Here is a 22,318-nt window from a genome sequence, read left to right as displayed (position 1 = left end):
AAATGTTTCCTGTTAAAAAAAAAAAAAAGTAGGCCTTTCCCAGAAATATTTGACAGTGGAGTCCATGACCTCACAGCTATGAAATCTTATTCAATGCTGAGTAGACTCGATGTGCCATGTATTGAGGTAAGGGAAACAAGGATCCAAGTGTTTAAGAAGTGACTGTAGTCAGACGCTGTAGTGGGACCATTAGAAATCTCTGGGGATTTCTCTTCTCAGAGTAACCTTTCAATCATCCCAGTCCTCAGTGATCTCTTAGACAGAACATTCAGGCTCTTAGATGGCTAGTGAGGGTACAGTATGAGAAATACGGTAGTAGAGATGTATATAAAGAAAGCAGTGCTTTTCACGTTATGGGTTTTGACCCTCTAGTGGGTTGTAAAATCAGCACTAAAAAAAAACTGGACGGAGTCCTAGTCACATGTAGAAAGAGTAATAGTGTTTCATGAAACTGTAGTTTTAGATATCTATATGTGTAAAAGATATTTCTTACTGTAAATCATGATAAAATATGTTGGAGAAATAGAGATAGCTTGATGGGAAAATAAGGAATAATAGTAACAATAACTAAAATTTACTAAGTATTTTAATGTTCCTAAACATTAAATGGGCTAAATGCTTTATGTGTGTGATTTCATTAAATTCTCACAGTATCTCTGAATGAGGTATTATTACCTTCATTTCACGGATTAGGAATTTGATGTATAAAGAAGTTAAATAACTTGCTGATTGTCAACCACCTAGAAAATGGTGAAGCCAGGGTTTTATTCCAGGCATTCTGATTCCAGAGCCCTTACTCTAGAGAAAGGAAAACTTAATTTCCTTCCCAACAGAGACGCTTCCTGGAAGAGGTGTAGTGCTTCTGCAGAGCTCTGACAGCGAGAAGACAGGAGAGTGTGAGCAAGGGGATGGGGTGAGAAGCGGTTTGGGGTGACCCACAGAGGCTTTTCAGCTGGGCTGGTCCAGAGCCTGTTGTAGGAGAAGTGAACCGGGAAGGAGCCTGCATGCACAATGGCCTCGGACTTCCGGTAAACAGGTCATGATGCACCGTGAAATAAATTATGCAGGAAAAGAACACAATCAGATTTTATGTTTTAGTTAAGAGAATCCTGGTCACTGAGAGCGGATTGGAGAGAGGAGACAAGGCGGGTTGTTCCTGCAGAGTCTAACCATCGCTCTTGCCACAGGAAATCATTGATTCTGTCTGAGTAGCTTCTGTTTTATGTGCATATTTCTGTAGTGGGTGATATACTCTGAAGTTGCTAGGTTTTGATGGACTTTAATTCACCTGCTGTGTATCTGAATAGATAATGCTGTGCTGGAGTGCTAATGTCTGTTGCTCTGTTTTTATTATTATTTGCTGGAAATTGACTTGATTATAGTGGTTGGGACGACTGAGTTTGCACTTCTCCCTGCAGATACCGCTTCTAGGCAAGGACCCATAGAAGCTATTCAGAAGTCAGTCCGACTGTTTGAAGAAAAGAGGTATCGAGAAATGAGGAGAAAGAATATCATTGGTCAAGTTTGTGACACCCCTAAGTCTTATGACAATGTTATGCACGTTGGCTTGAGGAAGGTGACCTTTAAGTGGCAAAGAGGAAACAAAATTGGTAAGGAAACTAAAGAACACAACACAAAGATTGTCTCTGTTAGAAATAGCAATAGTTACACTTCTTTAGATTAAATCTTACATGGTTGGTCCTTTTCTCTTAGGGAGGTGGCAAATATACAGTGTATCTTTTGCAGAGGGGTTTGGTTTTTGTTTCATTTGTAAAGTGTTTTCTAAGAACAATACAAAAGAGACTTTAGAAAGAGAGTTTTCAGTGGTTCATTAAATGGAATGGTTTTGCCTGATAACTCCAGAAGTTGCTAGTGGAGAACTACTTAACTTTTACCCATTTGTTCTAGTCTGTATTCTTTTTATCTTATTCCCACAAGATCATTATTGAAGCGAGACTGGATACAAATTAAGAGGGGACAGTCTTTTCTAAAACATTAATTAATTTCCAAGTGAAACAGTTTCTTGTAAAATAATTAGCGATAAGATTGTGTGAGAGAAGGAGCTGATTATGTTTCAGATCTTTCCCCCATTTAAATGCATTTATCTGGACTTCCCTGGTGGCGCAGTGGTTAAGAATCCACCTGCCAATGCAGGGGACATGGGTTTGAGCCCAGGTCTGGGAAGATCCCACATGCCGCGGAGCAACTAAGCCCATGCACCACAACTACTGAGCCTGCGTGCCACAACTGCTGAAGCCTGCTTGCCTAGAGCCCGTGCTCCGCAACAAGAGAAGCCCGCGCACTGCAACGAAGAGTAGCCCCTGCTCGCCGCAACTAGAGAAAGTCTGCGTGCAGCCACGGAGACCCAACACAGCCAAAAATAAATTTTAAAAAAAAAACAACAACTCTCATTTAAAAATAAGTAAATAAATAAATGCATTTATCTGTTGAGCATTTAGGTCTGAAGAAGCAAACAAAGTTGTAATACAGGACTCTGGGAGCCTCAGGACATTGAAGTTTTCGTAGAGCTATCGGAAGAAAACACTGAAAAGAATCAAGTCCTTTATAAACTGTATTAATTCTTGTTATCAGTCTTATTCAGCCATATATCCCCTTAGTTTAATGTCCCAAAAGGTGTGTTAGTAGAATATCCCACTAATATCCCACATGCCTGGATGTACAGCAATGAGGTGCATTGAGACGACAGTCAGGCTTACTCCTGGCCACTAGCCTTGCCCGCCCACCTCACCCAGACCTCCTTGAGGGCCACAGGGGCTCAGAGGTGTGCACTAGGGGGCTTAGTACTCACCTTCATGCCTCTTCTGGGATTTGCCGGTCAGTTCTACTCTATCCACAGGCATTTACAGGTAAGACATAGTGAAAAGATCGCCTAAGACTTCAGTTATTACGGTTATTAGGGAACATTCAGAAATAGTTTAGATCTTGCTGTAGTAGACTATAGTAAGCGTGGTTATAGATATATGAATACAGATTTGGAATTGGAAGAGATTATTGTACGTTTGAATGAGTTACAATGGCCTGGCTTTGTTGGCTGAGAGCAGCTCATTTGTTCCCGTTCACAGGGGAAGGGCAGTATGGGAAGGTCTATACCTGTATCAACGTGGACACCGGTGAACTGATGGCTATGAAGGAGGTGGGTGCTCCGGCCCTCTGGGGGCCTTTTTGTCTGAGGCCTCTGTGTGGTAGAGATTTGGAAACGAAACTTGTGTTTATGAGGTTAGAGCTGGCCTAAGTGCTTCCACAGTGAGTCGTCTAGGCCTGAGGTCTGCTTCTTAGCATTTACACCACTGGGACCAAGAGGGGACTTGGGGTGGGGGGGATTTGTGATAAGGTTCAGAAATGAACAGCTTTTTATCTGCTGGAGGTAGAAAGCAGGAGCAGGGAGCGCCTGAAGAAGGCCCCGGCGGGAGGCACTGAGGGCCGTGGGGGGTGAGGCTAGAGCCGCGGGACCGTTGGTCCCCGAGTGGCTGTGAGGGGGCAGCGGGCACATGTGGCCCCCTCCTCAACCCCTGCGGCATCTCTCCATCTTCCCTGTGTGGCACTTACCCGTGCTGCTTTATGACCTCATTCCCGCATGGCTGTAAACTTCGTGAGGGCAGAATCTTATCTCCTCTTTTTATCTTGCCCAGAACCTAAACACCTGTGATTGCTTCCTGAATGTTTCATGTTTTGGTTAATTCAGTCTGTAGTTACGAAAATGATCCCATTAGCTGTTATCTGCCCACATATTCTAAAGCAGGCGTGTTTAATTCGACAAGGAGAAGAAAGCCTGGCAGTGAAGTCACAGACACACTGACCATGGTGCCATGGGGCTGGACAGTGGACATGTCAGCATCCGGGCCCTTGCATTCAAAGTCGGCGTCTTTCTAGCTTGTGACATTGCCAACAGTAATCAACAGTTTTCCTTTTCCAGATTCGATTTCAACCTAATGACCACAAAACTATCAAGGAAACGGCAGACGAACTGAAAATCTTCGAAGGCATCAAGCACCCCAATCTGGTTCGGTATTTTGGTGTGGAGCTGCATAGGGTAAGCCAGCTTTGATCACACTGTTTGGTGTGAGCGGTCAGTGAGGGCACAGATGGAGTCCTGTCCTACATCACAGGTCTTCTCATTTCAGAGCACAGTAACTTTGCCTAATTATCAGGAAATCTCCATGAGTTACATCATTTCTGCCTTCTCTCTGAAACTAGAGGAGTTCTTCCTAAAATGTAAGTTGTAGACTGTAGTCATTTAACCCGACATTATAAAGCACTGAAACCCATCCTGCCAACCAGAAGATTTCTCTAATGCCCCTTACACAGCTGTGTGTCGCTTTTTTTTTCCTCCATTTTTTGCTGAACCGCTGTTGAGTGCATTGTTCGGTAACATTTTTTCTTTTATATGTATTTAAGGAACCATTGTGAAATGAGAGAAAATTAAGACCTCAGATTATTTTCCCCCTTGTGTTTAGAGATAAACACTTTGAGGGAAAGAGGACCACTTGGAGCATCTTGGTGGAATATGAGCTTCTGGGGAATTTGGATATTGGTGATTTTTTACGTTTTTCACAGATAAATTCGTATCTGAAAAGGATGTGTTTCAGTACTTAATAATATATTTATAGGGACAGCCCTGTTGGTCCCTGTCTGAGATTATATAGCGGACTGAATTTCAGAGGATTATAGACGTTTATCACCTGTGAGTTGGAGATGTTCTTATCCCAACTAGCTGTATAATTCCAGACAGAGGAGGCAGGCAGAGACACGGCTGTAGGGGAGTTAGAAATGACCGTTTTGAGACGAATTCAGTATTCAGGATGGCAAGTGTAGCATACCATTAGAAAGAAGAGTCCTCTGGGGTGTGGCCAGTGAAGCGTTCCAGGTTCTTCACTTAGTGTCCACGTAAACACAAGGCTGCATTTGATTCCTCCCGCAGGAAGAAATGTACATCTTCATGGAGTACTGTGATGAGGGTACCTTAGAGGAAGTGTCGAGGCTGGGACTTCAGGAGCACGTCATCAGGCTGTATTCTAAGCAGATCACCGTTGCAATCAATGTCCTCCACGAGCATGGCATAGTTCACCGTGACGTTAAAGGTAATGCCCACACTCAGCTCCCCGCCGGAGCCGGCTGTGCCCAGCACACGGTAGCTGCCCCCACGTCGCTTCTTCCGGCGCCCACACATCACTTCTCTACAAAGAAATACCTTTACTTGCAGTAGTCTTCTGTAAAGAACCCAGCATTAAGAAACTGTGCAGGACACGTGTCTCTGTCTAGGAGTGTATAAGTCCGCTGTTCTGTTCAGCACTGCTTTTAGCCAAATCTATTACCCCCAAAATGAAACTTGCTATTTTAGAGGCTGATTTCGCCTGCCCTGTGTATTTACTAGACATTCGTGATCAGAGCATCCTTTCTTTTCCTTGTGTCAAGAACCTTGTGTAGTTATATATGGACGTCGTGAATATGTAAAGTGACGGTGAATCAGGAATGCCGGTGTAAGTTATGATGTGCAGCTGAGCTTGGGGAGGGTTTATTTACACCACCCTCCTCCAGTGTAGAGTTCTGCTAAAGATCGATTTGGTCATGCTGACTGACTAAAAGTGCTGTTCCCTTCTCATGTGTGGTGAGTGGCCATGCTTCTGTCCCAGAACTGTCCCTCTTGCGTTTACCTTAACCACACCGTGCCCCTGACCTCTGTATTTGGGAGTCTCGGGGATAATTAGAGTGACAAATTAGCTTTGTCTCTAATGGCCCTAGACTGAAGGATTCCATTCTGTCCCATAGTCTGAGGCCAGCCTAAACAGGTTGACTCTAGAATGGCCGGACTTCAGACCAGGCATTCGCCTCAGAGGGGGCTGGGTTACCCGTCACCTGCTTTGCTGGGTGGAAGAATTGTCCGCACTCTCTGAGGCGGCTCCTCCTGAATCCCCAGCGTACCCCAGTCTTGCTGCCCGCCCGCCCGTCCACCGCATTGCTTTGCTGTCTGGGATCATTCTGGGCATTTGCTTAAATGGCTCTGGGTCACGCCATGGCATTGCCTGTTTCCGGTTGTTCTGACACAAATTCCACACTCATGAAGTGGTACCTTCATGTCGTTGGCCACGGCCGTAAAGAGAATCCCCGAGAGTCCTTGAGTCAAGTCCGTCTGTGTGCATCCTTGGGATATTCTTTGTAGCTCATCGTGTCTGAGAGTGTGGGCCTGTGAGCTAGCTGCAGAATCATGCAGTTAGCGCCCGTGTGCTCCCGGGGGGACCACCTGCCTTGGGAGCACTCGGGCTGTGAGGACCGACAGATTGCAGCTCATCGTGTGGCTGGTTGTCTAGCGTGAGGGGCTCTGGGTCACTTTTGGAAGGAGGTGCCGTCGACACGTAGCGCTGAGCTGTGTGGCCCGGTTGGAGTGGCCGCGGCCGGTAGCCTCTGGAGGAGGCAGAGCCGCCCTGGGAGATGAGCGGTAACCCCGAGTTCCAACTGGAGTACAGGCCGGGCCTGTGTACTGCTTGCGGAGATGAGAGACAGTCACAGAACATTCTTTTCAGGCAGTCTGAAATCAGTCTAATGGTGGCCTTGGATACAGCTCTGCAGACCAGCAGCGTGTGTGCCAGGTCTTGTCTACACGTTGCTTTCTGTTGCAGGAGCTGCTGACCATATACAAACTCTTAATTTTCAGGGACTGCTGCCACAAGCATTTGTGTTTTATGTGTACTTTCTCTTTAAGTATCTCCCTGGGTTTTTAATGTTAGAATTTATGCGTGTATTTCAGTTCAGAATTTATTGGTCAGAGCTATCTGCGCTGATACTAAAATTTCTTTGCTGTGTATTAACATTTGTGAATAAGGCTTAAAATCTTTCTATGATTACACTTTGCAAGTGAAGTTTCATAAGTCTTTATAACTTTTGTAAATCAAGTTCCTGATAGTTTAGGTTACCATGTAAACTTTAAAATGCCTGTGTTGTGTTTTAGAGGCTCACAACTGCTTCTTTCTTGTTAGGTGCCAACATCTTCCTTACCTCATCTGGACTAATCAAGCTGGGAGATTTTGGATGCTCAGTAAAGCTTAAAAACAATGCTCAGACCATGCCTGGTGAAGTGAATAGCACGCTGGGCACAGCAGGTGGGTCCGGCTAGATTTGTCTTTGCATTGGGGCTCACTCCAGTGTGCTGGGACCCCGGCTTTCCCTTTTCTTCCTGGTCAGCGGACGTGGAGAGCAGGTGAGGGCTTCTAACCAGGCGGGGGAGGGACCACCCCCGAAAGCGCTTGTCAGATTGGGAAATCACATTTCTCCCTTAGACTTAAAGGAGGGAAGAAGCCCTCTTTTCTTCCCAGAAAAACCTTGTCATTCACGTTGGGTTTATTAAAACTATTCTAGTCAAAACAACATGTTTAAATGGTGATTATTTGTTTTGATTGTTTAGAAACACGGCATAAAATTTTACATCCTCCTTTGCAGGTTAAATTTCATATTCTCATTGCAAATACAATTTATCTGAATATTTGCACATTCAGAATTGTCTTTCAGAAGATAATTTGGCTTCTAAAATGTCCATCCAAGAAATTGATTTGAAATATTTATTTTCAAGTTTTGATGTTTTTTAGTATGTAATTCAGAGAAAGACCCCCCCCAACCCCCAAACAGATTAGTTGTTTCTTCTATATGGAATATTAGGCGATATTAGTGTATTGCTTGGCTCTAGTACTACATGGTGCTATATTTATAACCCATTCTTATCACCATATCTGTGACTTTTAAAGCATACATGGCTCCAGAAGTCATCACTCGCGCAAAAGGAGAAGGCCATGGGCGTGCAGCCGACATCTGGAGTCTAGGGTGTGTTGTCATAGAGATGGTGACTGGCAAGGTGAGCAGAGCCTGCACCGGGGGAGGGGGACTTGAGGAGGGCACTTTACATTAACAGAGCAGTAATTGTGGTTTTACTATCATTATGAATACTGTGGACACATTTCCTGCAAAATAGAGAACATGACCTGTCAAAAGATAAGTAAGTTAAGACAAGTGACAAACTGGGAACCAAATATTTGTAAGATACATGACTTAGAGAATTCCTCAGAGGAACAAAAAAAGCATAAAGCTCAAATTAAAACACAGAGAAGTAAGCAGCTGTGAAGAGAAACATGAAGTTGAAAACTTACGTCTGCAAAGACTGGCACAAGAATGCCCATATCAGCTTTATTCATAATTGCCAAAACTTGGAAGCAACCAAGATATCTTTCAAATGGATAAACTGTGGTAATCTACATGATGGAATATTGTACAGCAACAAAAAGAAATTGGGCCATGAAACGACATGGAGAAACCTTAAAAGCATATTGCTAAGTGAAAGAAACCAATCTGGGGAATTCCCTGGTGGTCCAGTGGTTAGGACTTGGCACTTTCACTGCTGAGGGCGCAGGTTCGATACCTGGTCGGGGAACTAAGATCCTGCAAGACTGGAGGCATGGCCAAAAAAAGAAACAAGCCAATCTGAAAACACCACGTACTGTATGATTCCAACTATATGACGTTCCAGAAGAGGCGAAACAATAAAGGCAGTAAAAGATCAGTGGTTGACAGGGGCTCTGGGAGAGGGAGGGAAGGACAAATAGGTAGAGCACAAGCATTTGCAAACTGTTGTGTATGACATAGTATCTGAAAATTGATCTTCTGATGAAGATACCACTAATGAACAATTATACAAATATATAGAGGCACAGTGTGTATGTGGGTGTAGCCATTACTTACAAAGCAAAAAAGTTAGAAACCTCTTAAGTGTTACTAGTAGGAAATTATTATACAGCTATACCTCACAGCTGCTGAAAATAAGTGCTTAGTAACTATTAGCTAATATTATTTCTATTAGCATTAACATAGAAAGATGCCCATGATATCTGTTATTTCAGTCAAGCCATGCATCAGAGAAAGAACAAGTTCTCACACTGAAGAACATATGTCTCAACAACTAAACGATGGTACGCAAATTAGAATGCTATACAAACTCAGTTCTTTCCCCCATGAATCTCATTTCCCTGTAATCATAATAAAATAATCTAAGCTTTGCAAATTATCAATAATGTGATGCCGATTATTCAACAAGGTAGCATATTAAACATCCCTGTATGATAACTGTTGAATTTTGTTTGATTGACATTTTTATATTATTTTATATGTTACATTTTTTATTTACATGATGATGGCATCTAGATAATGCTGGACTAATTGGACACCTAAATGGGGTAGGCAGACTATGCTCACCACCTGGTTTTGTAAATAAAGTTTTATTGGCACATGGTCACACCCATTCATTTATTATATTATAGCCTAAGGCTGCTTTCATGCTACAGTGGGAGAATTGAATAGGTGTGACAGAGACCATATGGCCTGCAAGCCTAAAATAGTTACTGTTTGGCCCTTTAAGTAAAAGTTTGCCAGCCTCAATATGTATCAACATTGAGATGCCTAAAAAGAGATTGGGCAGTTGCATTTCTGTATGGCCGTGTAGTATTGAAACCTGATTTTTTTTTTCTGTTTTTAGAGACCTTGGCATGAATATGAACACAACTTTCAGATTATGTACAAAGTGGGAATGGGGCATAAGCCACCAATCCCTGAAAGATTAAGCCCAGAAGGAAAGGAATTCCTTTCTCACTGCCTAGAAAGTGAGCCCAGGATGAGGTGGACGGCCAGCCAGCTCCTCGACCATTCCTTCGTCAAGGTTTGGCAGATTGCTGTAAAGTCCTCTCCTTGTTTAAATATTTGAGTTCTGTTCGCATCTGGCACTTAAGGAAATTTGGAAACTTAAATATAAAATATCTATATCTGAAACGGAAAGGAACTAAATGTATTATGCCGGGGAATTTTGTATGTTTTTTCTTTTGGAAAATGTTCGTCGAGGTTCTCCTCCTTGATCCATGTGGATGGTTTGAGGTGTACTTGGGACTGTTAAATGGAATTTTAAATGGGACTGGATGAAAGACACAATTTTCCCTCTTTTAGAGTACGCAGTCTCCTTGAGTACAGGTTAGTAACAACTAATCTCTACTGGGAGAGTAGAGACAGGGGAGTAATGACTAAGCATTATGTTAAGAGCTGTGATAATGGTATATATGCCATGTTGTAGGGTCACTGAAAAGAGGAATTTAATCCAGTCGGGTAATCCCAGCTATTACTCTTTATTTTCTTTTTTTTTCTTTTTTTTTTACTCTTTTTATTTATTTTATTTATTTTTGGCTGTGTTGGGTCTTCGTTGTGGTGAGCAGGGGCTACTCTTTGTTGAGGTGCGCAGGCTTCTCATTGCGGTGGCTTCTCTCGTTGCGGAGCATGGGCTCTAGGCGCATGGACTTCAGTAGTTGTGGCGCACAGGCTTAGTTGCCCCTGGACATGTGGGATCTTCTCGGACCAGGGCTCGAACCCGGGTCCCCTGCATTGGCAGGCGGATTCTTCCCTGGTGGCACAGTGGTTAAGAAAGTCCCTATTACTTTCTTTAGAGTGAGATGCCCGAGCTGTTTGGGAGGGTTTAGCCAGGTCGGGAAACGCAGGGAGGATTATGGCGGACAGAATGGAAGAGACATGGAAAGGCTCACTGCTAAGAGGGTAAAGCAGCCAAAGAACTGTGTATAGGTACATACTGATGGAGCACAGGATGTGGAAAGTGGCAAAACATAAGGCTGGGAAAGTAAGCAGGGACCACATGAAGGGATTTCAGTTTTATTGTAAGCATGACATGATTAAATTGTGTTTTAGAACAGTCACTCTGGAGGTGAGAGACTAGTTGGGAAGCTGCTGACACAGCTGCTGGGTTGGGAGTGGGAGGTCAGGGGTGAGTTACCAGCCGTATACAGGAGTTAGAATGGCCGTGAGTGAGTAACTGATGGGATGTGAAAGGTGCGTGACGGGGAGGAGTCCAGGACGGCTCCCAGGCTCCGGCTTGTGTCACCAGGTTATCGAGATTCCATTCGCCAAGATAGGTAAAGAGGGCAGCTGGTTGAGGGTTGGGTCGGGAGATGATGGTCTCCTCTTCGGTAGATTGAGTTCGAGGTGTATTTGGAATATCTGCTGGGGGATTTTAGACAGGCATTTGGATATTTTGGACTGGCACTCGAGAGAACTGGGATAGGATACGGATTTGAGAGAGAGAAATATTGCTGGGAGAGCATTTAGAGGAGACATGGAATGAGAGTGGAAACCTGGAGAAAACGTTTACAGGGTCCTGCAGAGGAGCTCCTGATACAGGAAAGGAAGATGCAAGAGAGGGGTCACATTATTCCTGGGTGAGTGAAATTAAGTAATCAATAGCTGGATTTGCTGCATAGATATTAGGGATTTGTAATTAAATAAAAATGTATTTATTCTTTATAAAGTATATAAGCAATTTTTATTGACTTGATATTGTACAAATGCGTTCTTAAAAATGCTTTCAATAGTCAATTCGTAGAGCAGTAACTTAGCACTGACATTTCATTGCATTGATTACGCCTTTGCTCTGTGCCAGGCACGGTGCTGGGAGCTTCAGGATGCACTGATTATGACTTACCTATGAACCTTACATGTGGCATGAATAGGGTTCAGCTCTCTCCTGCCTTCCTCACAGGTTTGCACAGATGAAGAATGAAGCTGATCAGTCTGTGGCCTAGTAGTGTGTGTACTCGGAAAATTCTCGTAATCACTACTGTATGTAATATTTACATAAAGACTGTGCTGAGAAGCAGTATAAGCCTTTTTAACCTTCCAAGACTGAAGACTGCACAGGTGACAAGCGTCACTTCTCCTGCTGCTCCTGTTTGTTCGATGTGGCACGGGGCCCTCCTGAGTGATGGTGTCCACGAGGTAAAGAAGCTGCATGTTAAGTGCCATTACTACTGTACACGGACCATCGCCTCCGTCACCTCTGTTTCTCGGGTGACTGAGAACCGTGACATCAGTGTAGTATTTTTGACCTTTCTAGGTTCAAAAGCAGTTGTAGTGTTATCAGGCGTCCTGGGCCTTGTTAATCTCTTGTTTGTCGAGTGCACTGACTGTGAAACCTTACCTTTTGTTGTTGTTGGCAAGCCGCAGGTTTGTTATGCAAAAGGCTGATTAATGAAATTTAAGAAAAAGGTTCTTTTTTCAATAAATGGTTTATTTTAGGAAAGCTCAGTTATATTGTCTTTTAATGGTTATCAGCTTCAGAGCCAACACATTATCTGATACAGAGGTCTGTCCTTGTCACTCATGTGTTCCTCAACAGGAGGGGTACAATCAAGTGTGCTGAAGGTGGGCGCTGGGTTAGGAGTTCCTTCAGGGTCTAGAATCTCCTTGCTGCAAAGGGAAAGAGATAAATGAAACAACACTAAGGATGTAAGAGGCCCTTTTAAATCTTTGTATATTAACTGCAAGTTTATAACAGATAAAAGTTGAAGCCTTGTTATCACATGTTGGGGGCTCAGTTTATTTTCATATCAAGATGTATAGGAACTGGGTCAATGTAAATACTGCTGAATAATCTCTTGACAAGAAAGCATCTTTTTCAGAATGTAAATATTTCAGCAGTTAGTTTTCTAAAACAGCCCAAATTATATGTCATTGATGGTGTTCTTTTATTTCCTTCTGCTATTAAATTTTTTTTAAAGATTGACCTTAAAGCTTCCTGAAATCTTTTTAGAAGATATCTGACTCATTCCTTACACATAGCAGCTGACTCTGGACAAGTCATTGCTCAAGCAGGTTCTGTATTCACCTTCCCTCCAGGGTAGTAGATCCCCTCGCATAGGAATTAATGTCCTTGAGAAAGCTGGCATCACGGAAGGATTTGTACAGACACTTAAAATTTTTTTTTTCAGTTTTTTTAAATAGCTTTTTGAGGTATAATTTACCAATATGTAATATTTAAAGTATACAGTTCAATGATTTTTAGGATAGTTATATAGTGTACAGCCATCATCATAATCCGCCTTAGAACAATTCCATTACCCCAAAAAGGAAGCTCGTGTCCATTTGCAGTCACTCCTCACCCCTACCCCCAGCCTTAGGCAGCCACTAAGCCACTTACTGTCTCTATAGATTTGCCTGTTCTGGACGTTTAATATAATGGTCTTTTGTGTCTGGCTTCTTTCACTTAGTATGATAATTCTAAGGTTTATGCATGTTACAGCATTGTGTTAATTCTTCATTCCTTTTTATTGCTGAATATTATTCCACTGTATGGATATGCCACATGATTTAGTTATTCATTTACTACTTCCACTTTTTGGTTATTATGAATGATGCTGCTCTGAACACTTGCATACAAGTCTTTGTGTGGACCTATATTTTCCTTTCTCTTGAGAGTGGAACTGCTGGCTCATATGGTAAATCCATGTTCAATTTTTTAACAAACTGTCAAACTGCTTCCAAAGTGGCTGCATTGTCTTAATTCCCAACCAGCAACGCAAGAGAGTTCTAGCTTCTCCATACCTTTGCCAACACTTGATGTTGTCTTTCTTTTTGTAATAGCCATTCTAGTAGATGTCAAGTGTTATCTCATTGTGGTTTGGATCTGCATTTCTCTGACCATGGTGAGCATTTCTTGTACTTGTTAGCCATTCATATATCTTCTTTGGTGAAGTGTCTATATGAATCTTTTGCCCATTTTTATATTGGGTTATTTGTCTTCTTATTGAGTTGTGAGAGATTTTTATATATTCCGGATACAAGTCCTTTACCAGATATTTGATTTGCAAATGTTTTTTTCCCCCCAGTCTGTGGCTTGTCTTTTCACGTTTTTAATGGTTTCTTCTGAAGTACAGAAGTTTTAAATTTTGAAGTCTGGTTTATCAACTTGTTCTTTATTGCATGTGCTCTTGATATCCTATCTAAGAAATCATGACTTGACTCAAGATCATGAAGATTTACACCTATATTTTCTTCTAAGAGTTTTATAGTTTTAGCTCTCATATTTAGGTCTATCATCTATTTTTAGTTAATGTTTGTGTATCACATCAGATAAGGGTCCATGTTCATACTTTTGCATGTCGATATTTATTAGACCCAGCATTCATTTGTTGAAAAGACTGTTCTTTCTCCATTGAATTGTTTTGGCATCCTTGTTGAAATCAGTTGACTGTAAATCTAGGGTTTTATTTCTGGACTCTCAATTCTGTTCCATTGATCTATATAGCTGTCTTATGTAGAACCACACTACCTTGACTAACGTAGCTTTATAGGAAGTTTTGAAGTTGGGAAGTGTGAGTTCTTCAACTTGGTTCTGCTTTTTCAAGATTGTTTTGGCTATTCTGGGTCATTTGTATTTCCCTATGTACTTTAGGATCAGCTTGTCAATTTCTGTTCTCCCCCACAACCCCCACCAAAAAAAAAATCAGCTGGGATTTTGATAGATTGCACTGAAAATATAGAACAATGTGGGGAATATTGTTATCTTAACAATATTACGCTTCCCAATTCATGAACAGGATAGCTCTCCATTTATTTGGATCTTTTAATTTCTCTCAGCAGTGCTTTGTAATTCAGTGTACAATTCTTGAACTTTTAAAGTCTGTTTCTAAGTATTTTATTCTTTTCATGCTATTGTGAATGAAAGTATTTTCTGAATTTCTTTTCAGATTGTTCATTGCTAGTATATCAGTACAGTTTATTTTTGTATATTGGTCTTTTATCCCGTGGCCTTGCTGAACTTGCTTAATTGCTCTAGTAGTTGTTTTGTAGACTCCATAGAATTCTCTACATATAAAATCATGTCATCTAAGAATAAAGACAGTGTTTCTTCTTCCTTTACAATCTGGATGCCTTATATATTTTTTCTTGACTAATTGCACTGGCTAGATCCTCTGTCCAGTGCAATGTTGAACAGCCAGGTGAGAATAACATTCTTGTCATGATTTTGACCTTAGGTGGCAATATTTATTCTTTTAATTTATGGTGTTAGTTGTGGGGTTTTGGTAAATGCCCTTTATCAGGTTGAAGATGTTTCCTTCTTTTCCTGGTTTACTGAGAGTTTTTATCATGACTAGATGTTTGATTTTGTCAAATGTTCTTTCTGCATCTATTGAGGTGATCAGATGATTTTTGTGCTTTATTAATATGGTATACTACATCAGTTGATTTTTGGATATTAAACCAACCTTGCATTCCTGGGATACATCCTAGTTGATCATTCTTTATAATCCCGTCTGTGTATTGCTATTGCAATTTGTAATGTTTTGTTGAGGACTTTTGCCTCTGTATTACCTGAGGGATATTGCTGTGTAGTTTTCGTTTCTTGTGATTGTCTGGCTTTGGTATCAGGATAATGCTGGCCTCATACAATGAGTCGGGAAGTTTTCCTCCTCTTAGAGATTGTGAAGAACTGGTATTATTTACCATACTTCTTTAAATGGTAGAATTCACTAGTGAAACCAACTGTGCCTGGGTTTCTCTTTGTGGGAATTAATTAATAATTCAGTAATACTTTTAAGTTCTGTAAGGTTGGTAGTGATGTCTACTTTTTTATTCCTGATTTTAGTATTTATGTTTTCTTACTCAGATCTTTTCAAAGAATCAATTCTTGTTTCATTAATATTCTTTATTGTTTTTCTGGGTTCCATTTCATTTTTTTCCCTCACACTAATCTTTAGTATTTCCTTCTTTCTGCATGCTTTGGGTTTAATTTGCCTTTTGTTTCGTTTTGTTTCGTTTCTTAAGATAGAAGATGGTGAAGGTAAAAATTATTGTAAAAATAATCCACAAGACCATTTCCTTTTATATATATTGTTTACAAATAGAGCATATATCTTGAACATATTGTAAGGATAGTTTCTCAGTAAGTTAAAAAAATGTAATGTAAAAGCAGGGGGTAGATTTTCTTTTTTATTCTAAAATAGCAGCCTCAACTACTGACATTATATTCTCTAAAGTGAGGTCAGCAAACCTTTTCTGTAAAGGGCCAGAGACTGAATATTCTTGGCTTTGCAGGATATAGGATCTTGGTTGCAACTCCTCAACCCTGCTGATGTAGCATAATAGCAGCCATAGCGACACGTACATGACTAGATGTGGCTGTGTTCCAATAAAACTTTATTTACAAAACAAGCAGCAAGTGGGTCTTAGTTTGCTTCATGCTGCTCTAGATCACTAAGCAAAATTAAGAAACATCATTTTCCTAGGCCAGTAGAACTTATACTAAAGAGTATTAGCTTTCAAAGGCCATGTGTAATGCTACCTTATTCATATGTCTATATATACTGCCACGAAAAGGTGAATTATTCACTCATCAGGTCAAAACTGAGGTCGGGTGGCTGTGAGCTAACAAGGCTGGCTCCTGTGCGCTTATACAAAGGTGCTGAAGGCAGCTCCAAGAGGAGTCTGAGCTGGCTGCTCAACAGTGCACGTCTGCTTACACAAGGGCAGCTCTGTCCCTTGAAGCATGCCTTTTTTCCCCTAGTAAGTGGAGGATCGCATATTTTTCCAAAATCAGTGAGCTTGTTCCTCCCAGTGTGTTGAAGCTTATTAGTTGCAGTGTCTAAAGTCACTGCCTTGCAAATCACTCATCTCACGGCGTGATAGAAACTTCTGTGCTACTTGGAATGTTTCACCCTCCCTGTAGCCCAACAGCCTCTTAAATTCCCAGCCTCATCCTGATTTAACATCAAAAGGGTCACCAATCTTCTACTCTGGGATGGGTCCTCTAGTCACATGCTCCAGCAGCCTGCCATTTCATCACATCACTTTTTTTCTTCTTGAGTCAACTATTATAAATTCTAGAGGCACGGCTCTTTTCATATATTAGGTGATTTTTTTCTTATCCATTTAAATCATTCCTGTTTGAGAGTGACTTCTTCCTAACACATGTGCAGCTTTAGTGGTTTCCTACCCACCTTCCAAAGGAAATTACTATTATTCAGCAACCCTAACTTTTTGTTCATACTGCTTACCTCCTTAAAATTCAAAAGAACATAGATGCCAGAAATTTCAAAACTCTTTAGTCACTCCAACATGTGAAACAAGACTGTATAAAAAAAATATTAAAGGTAAAAATTGTATGAGTCTCGCTCAGTGAAAAGCTTCACCAATATAGCCCCAGGAGATATTTTCTAGATACTGAGAAGATCTAAGTAAGGGCTTACTGTTGTTTTTTTTAATCAGTTCATAACCTTAATATTCAAATAGGACAAGGCTGCAGGGGCTGAGGAATGCCTGCTTTGGAAATGCTTATCCTTCACTGGAGAAACGCTTTGCTTTTTTCACGGATAACTGAAGTTCAGAGTGTTGACCAGTTTTACTTTGGCCTAATTGTGCTTGAGAAAGATTTTTATTTTTACTTTAGGAAAGGGAGTCAAAAGAAGACAATTGAAATTCAGTTATTAAAGCCTCTAAATCAGTGTCCCTTCATGACTGCTCCCTGTGACCCTGTGTGAGGGGCCCAGGAGCCCACCCTGCCCCCGCGGAGGTCACACTCTGAGGAGACATACACTAGCTATTGAGGTGAAGTTCTGATATTCTGCTCTTTCTGACCAAAATAATGGTAATTTCCAACAGCTGAATGTCATAAACAGATACAGTTGGTGGCAGATGCTGTGAATGGTCTCAGATGTCACAGATCAAGAGAACCAGGAGTACGTGCTTAGTCGCCTCCTGTCAGGTGTCCGCCCGGTGCTTTGGATGCCAGTGTAGCAGCACAGAAAGCCTCGGGACATCCGAAGTGCTTGGTTTTCATTTAAATTTATTGGAGGCTCTGGAAATACTCAAAACCCAGGCCAGGGATGCAGGAGCGTGAGATGCAGCCCCCGAGAGCTCGGGGCACCCGCTCGTTCGTAGTTGCCGGGTCCGGCGCTGCGGCTCGGGCGACCCGGTGAGAGCCGAGCCCCTCAGCCTTCTGTAGGGGGTCGGGGTCGTTTCGGAGGGCAGAGGGACTGGCCCTGGGAAGACTGCTTGCTTGTTTGTTTGGAGAAGGACCGGCTGCCCGATCTGCAGCTCCTGGCAGCTCAGCCCCGTCCCACCCACCGTAGAAGGAAGGCAGGGCCAGCGCGTCAGTGAACACATGCGTTCCAGCTTCTTTATCTTGTGCTCTGTAAACAGCGCGCTGGAATTGCACGGTTAAGGCGTTGGATACACAGTTGCTGAAGGAGGTGACACTGAACAGGACAACCTGAGTGACGTGTCCCAGAGTAGACAGGAGGGTCACGCTGGTGGGTGCCCTTCCGAGCAGCTCTGGGGCAGCAGGGGCGGTACACAGCCAGCTGCAGGCACAGGCAGGCGCAGTCGTGGCCCGTGCTGCTTCTGTGGCAGGAAAGAGCGGCATTGGCAGCCCTCCCGTGTCGCCCAGCAGACGGGCGGTCGCCAGAGGGTTTGTTCTTCCCGCTCTAACCCGGCAACCCTGAGCAAAGCCTGACTAGCTAGCGCTTTAGACAGTGCTGGATGAAACCTCTTGTTTTGAACAGGTCCCTCCACGGATGCCTTCTCGCTTCTGTCCATGTTTACGAGTAAGTTCTTAAAGCCTCTGAAAGCCTAATCTGTTTGGCTTGGGGACCAGCCAGGGCACTGTTCCACTTCCCCAGGAGAGAAAGCGGAAACCAGTGGGGTCGGTCTGTGTCTGTCACATCAGCTATTTCTACGTTTTGGCTGCACAGTTACTGGATATTACATCTAAATCTCTGTCTTTCAGACCCACTTAGCATATGTTAGAAAAACACGTTCATCAGTAGCTACTTTTTTTTTTTTTTTTAAACAAGGGTTTCTTTAGAGAATACAGCACTCACTCAGGAGATACTCCAGTACGACTGTGTGATCCTAGGAAAAAGGCAAACTGTGGTCTCTCTACAAAACGTAAACAAGGTGGCCGACTAGCTCAGAACGTGCATCCGCTTTTCCTGCATGTCAGTCACAGAATCAGTCCACCTTCCTTAAACTCATCTCAGATGGTTGGTGTTTTTTAAATAAAGAAAGTCCCTTTATGGGCTTGGTTCCTAGAAGAAGTGCATTAAACAACTCCCTGCCTTAAAGCTGCAGGTCTCGGACATGGCCCTTAACACCTGGGAGGACCCTGCACTGATCTCCAGTCTGCAGGAAACTTTGCATTTTTCTCTTCCACATTGGGTTTCAGAGCAGCCTCTGAGCAGGGCTGACCTAAGCCGCCATGGGATGGAGATGTCAGACAAGACAGGATGTGACGCTCGTACTTCATCCCGCACTGCTCGGGGACGGAGAGCTGGCTTCACATCCACAGGTTTTTAATTCTTAGAAAAGTAAATGCCCTGGGAACCAGCACCGTTCTCTGCTGAAGAGATTGTGGCATCGGCAAGACCCGGACAGGGTGAAGGGATTCGGGGAGGGGTGTTTGTCTCTGCCGTTACGGTAACGGGCAAGAGGAACACCGTGTCCCTGTACCGCCAAACAAAATGTTTTTTCATGGAGGAGCCGAACAACTGAAACGCCGTTAGGATCTCTCCCCGGCAGCCCATGCTCTCTGGTTTCCTAAGGAGAATGTTTTGCCCGCCTTCCTCCAACCTGGACCCTTAGGTCTGCACTGGTGAGCAGCTTTGTTTGTTTGCTTGTTATGTTTTGTGTTTGGTCCCAGAGCCAATTCCGGTTAAATGTCTATGGGTCCCTTTTACGTTCCAGGCAGAAGGAGTGGTATGTGTTACTAGAACTTAGATTACTGCTGTTGAATGGGAAGACGACACTGAGAAAAAGGACACATTTTTGGACACTCCAAGGTAATTTCTGAGCATTTTTGAGAAGTAGCAGCGTGGAGGCAACTTTCTAAGCTTTCCCCCTTATTTATTTAATGCTTTAGGAGTCTTAAAATGTGATCACATATACTGCTTCATTTCACCCTGGAGACAACTCAAGAGGTAGGTGTTATCATCCCCATTTTACAGTTGGGAAAACAGAGGTAAAATGGCTCGCACAAGGTCTTACAGGGACTTAGCTGCAGGGTTCCATAAGGGTGAACCTTGTAGCTCGGAGCACGGCCAGTGCTTCTGACTGCTCTACTCTGTCTTCTCCCACGGAGCTAGGAGACCCCAGGGTAGAACGGCCCAGGTGTGAGCCGACACGCGGGAACACGGGTGCACACCTGAGGCGCTTATCCCGGGGCTGCTGCCCACAGAGCTCTGCTCTTGAGGGGAGGCGGCGTTTGGAACTGGCACGGGGCCTTATGCACGTGGCCTTAGGCAGGGCCGGAAAGGCCCCACCCTGCCCTCGGGGACGCCAGTAAGAGTCCACTCACCCCAGCCTCACCGACACTCTCTTCCCACAACTACGCCAGGATGTTCCCCTTTTCACTTCTGCTGATTTGTATCATTGGTCCCATAAGCAGAGAGCTTCTCTTAAACCCTCTCGTAACTGCACTTGTGCTTGGTAAGCACTCAGTGACTAAGAGCAAACGTGGGACATGATTCGGAATAGAATAAGCCTTTAAATAGTATTTGGCCAACTTTTATATGGGACCGTTCATCCCTTCTTACATAATCGCAGCAAAATAGGAGGTAAGTACTGGGTGGCATGGGGCAGTCCAGGGAGAAAGGCTTCTCCAGCTCAGCGCACGTACCCATCAGGCCCACCCAGTGCTGCAGCGTCTTGGCCTGAGATCCCATGGTGTCTGGTATCTAATTGTTCTCTTCCAGAAATATTACTGCTTTTCTTTGTTCTTGTTTTGCATCTGGCGTCTGTTGACTGGCAGCAGTTTGCCGAAATCCTGCACGTGGACCATTACTCCAAAGACGGTCCTAGGTGCCAAGGAGCAGAGAGCTCTTCCGCGTCGTGGCAGTCTGGGCTTCCAGAAGGAAAGCAAAAGCCCAGGGGGACCACGTACCACAATGTCTGCTCAGCCTGACCCTGCTCAGAGGAGCTCCTGGGCTCCGGTGTGGTCCTCTGTTAAAGTGAGCCTGCATTTGTCTGGGGACCAATTTCTGCTTGCTGCCGAGATGAGCAGAGGTTGTAAAGTCATCTCTCAAATCGCTGCAGAACGCCCAGGCTTTATTTGAATGTTCAGCGTCAAGATGAGGGTCTTCAGGAAGTTGGGCACATCTTCAAGACTTAGGCCAGAGACTCCACTGCAGGGAGACTGGGGAACCAGAGCCGCCTCCCAGGGGCCCCGTCACCGTGTCCCGCGGACACGGCTCAGCTAGCCTCCTGGCCTGCCGTCTCCACGCAGACACTTGCAGGCTCCTGCGTTTGCAAACCCACCTCCTCTAGCCACCCCGGCCCGCGGGCCCTCTTCCCCCCAGACTGCTCCTTGTGAGCACCCTCCAGAGCACCGTGGTCCAGACTCCAAAACGCAAGGCAGGGGCTGAATGGAAGGAGGGCGCGGGCTGTGTGAGAACACACCACAGAGGAGCCAAACACTTTTTTTTTTTTTTTTTTTTTTTGGAGGCATAATTTAGTCATCTTACCTAAAGTGACTTTCACTCTGTGGCAATCCAGGGTTACAGAAAACTCAGCACCAAAGGATGGAAGGGAACTCCCCCAGTGTTCCCCACTTCTGCCCTCCCCCTGCACCTCAAGTACCCTCTGAATGATCACACTCACCCGCACCTCATTCTCACTCACACGTGTTCTTTCTCATCGCACATACGCACGCTCACACAGACTCACACGGAAAGAAGGAGAACCGAAGCCCACTAAAGCACGGGGGGAAAGGATTTAAGCACATCTTCCTCCCCATCTGGCGCTGAGGCCATGGCCCTGCCTCCCCAGCAGGGGCTCACCCAGCTGCACCACTGGGTCCCTCCGAGGACGATGGCGGCGTCCCCCAGTCCTGCAAGGCCCCCTTTGGGTGGCGGCGCGTCCTGGCTCAGCCGCTGTGTTTCAGTTTGCTGTCCATGTTGCCGTAGGCGGAGCCCTTGTCAATTTCTGTGACGCCAATCATCCATCGGACCCCCACGGAGGCTGCAGAAACAGGAAGGGCAGGTTAGGAGACGCCCGCGGGGACGCCGGTGTGACTTGCCCGACGGGAACCAAAGAAGGGAGCTTTGTAAACCTCAAGCATCAGCTGAGAGCTGGCTGACTTGCGTGCACTTCACAATCCCTGCCTCAGTTACCCTTGAGCATGGGCGCCGGGGTCTAACTGGACTAGGAGACATTAAAACAGAGCAAGGCTGTTCTGGTGGCAAGTTTTAATCCTTCGGCCCTGGAGGTGAACAGAGCGTGGTGAGCCGTACCCCGCTGCACCCAGGGGCTTGCACAATTCCTCTTCTCCCTGTGCCGATCCCTAAGGCAAAGAGGATTCTTTGGTGAACGCAGTGCAGTAACTTACAAGCACCCTTCCGCAAGGCTTAATGAAGGACATACCAGGCCCTGGACAATGCAGCAGCTCAAATTCCCGTTTAGCGCCCAGCATGTCCCAACATTGCTTTTGGTGCAAGTTTCA

The 22,318-nt window shown here is 44.1% G+C and overlaps 2 protein-coding genes across 10 annotated transcripts in view; one reads left to right on the top strand and one right to left on the bottom strand.

Annotated features, from left to right (window-relative positions):
- MAP3K4 (mitogen-activated protein kinase kinase kinase 4) overlaps positions 1 to 12,127 on the top strand; it is a 115,609-nt gene extending 103,482 nt beyond the window's left edge. For 5 of the 6 annotated variants that reach the window (XM_068550720.1, XM_068550717.1, XM_068550719.1 and 2 more), the window contains 8 exons: positions 1,419 to 1,610; positions 3,084 to 3,154; positions 3,935 to 4,051; positions 4,940 to 5,099; positions 6,993 to 7,115; positions 7,755 to 7,861; positions 9,533 to 9,712; positions 11,588 to 12,127. In XM_068550720.1, coding sequence (XP_068406821.1) covers positions 1,419 to 1,610; positions 3,084 to 3,154; positions 3,935 to 4,051; positions 4,940 to 5,099; positions 6,993 to 7,115; positions 7,755 to 7,861; positions 9,533 to 9,712; positions 11,588 to 11,608 — 971 coding nt within the window. In that variant the 3' untranslated portion in view covers positions 11,609 to 12,127. Of the gene's footprint in view, positions 1 to 1,418; positions 1,611 to 3,083; positions 3,155 to 3,934; positions 4,052 to 4,142; positions 4,234 to 4,939; positions 5,100 to 6,992; positions 7,116 to 7,754; positions 7,862 to 9,532; positions 9,713 to 11,587 lie in introns of those variants that run through there. The other variant, XM_068550722.1, reaches the window with a different exon arrangement.
- Positions 12,128 to 12,142: 15 nt separating this feature from the next.
- The window catches only part of AGPAT4 (1-acylglycerol-3-phosphate O-acyltransferase 4), a 120,017-nt gene continuing 109,841 nt past the window's right edge, over positions 12,143 to 22,318 (bottom strand). For 3 of the 4 annotated variants that reach the window (XM_068550724.1, XM_068550723.1, XM_068550725.1), the window contains exon 9: positions 21,313 to 21,837. In XM_068550724.1, the coding sequence (XP_068406825.1) occupies positions 21,743 to 21,837 (95 nt within the window). In that variant the 3' untranslated portion in view covers positions 21,313 to 21,742. Of the gene's footprint in view, positions 12,295 to 21,312; positions 21,838 to 22,318 lie in introns of those variants that run through there. The other variant, XR_011074911.1, reaches the window with a different exon arrangement.

This window comes from Eschrichtius robustus, chromosome 9 (assembly GCF_028021215.1).
Source record: "Eschrichtius robustus isolate mEscRob2 chromosome 9, mEscRob2.pri, whole genome shotgun sequence".
Lineage (NCBI taxonomy): Eukaryota > Metazoa > Chordata > Mammalia > Artiodactyla > Eschrichtiidae > Eschrichtius > Eschrichtius robustus.
Note: the sequence above shows the minus strand (reverse complement) of the source record. Positions and strands in the feature narration are given on the sequence as shown.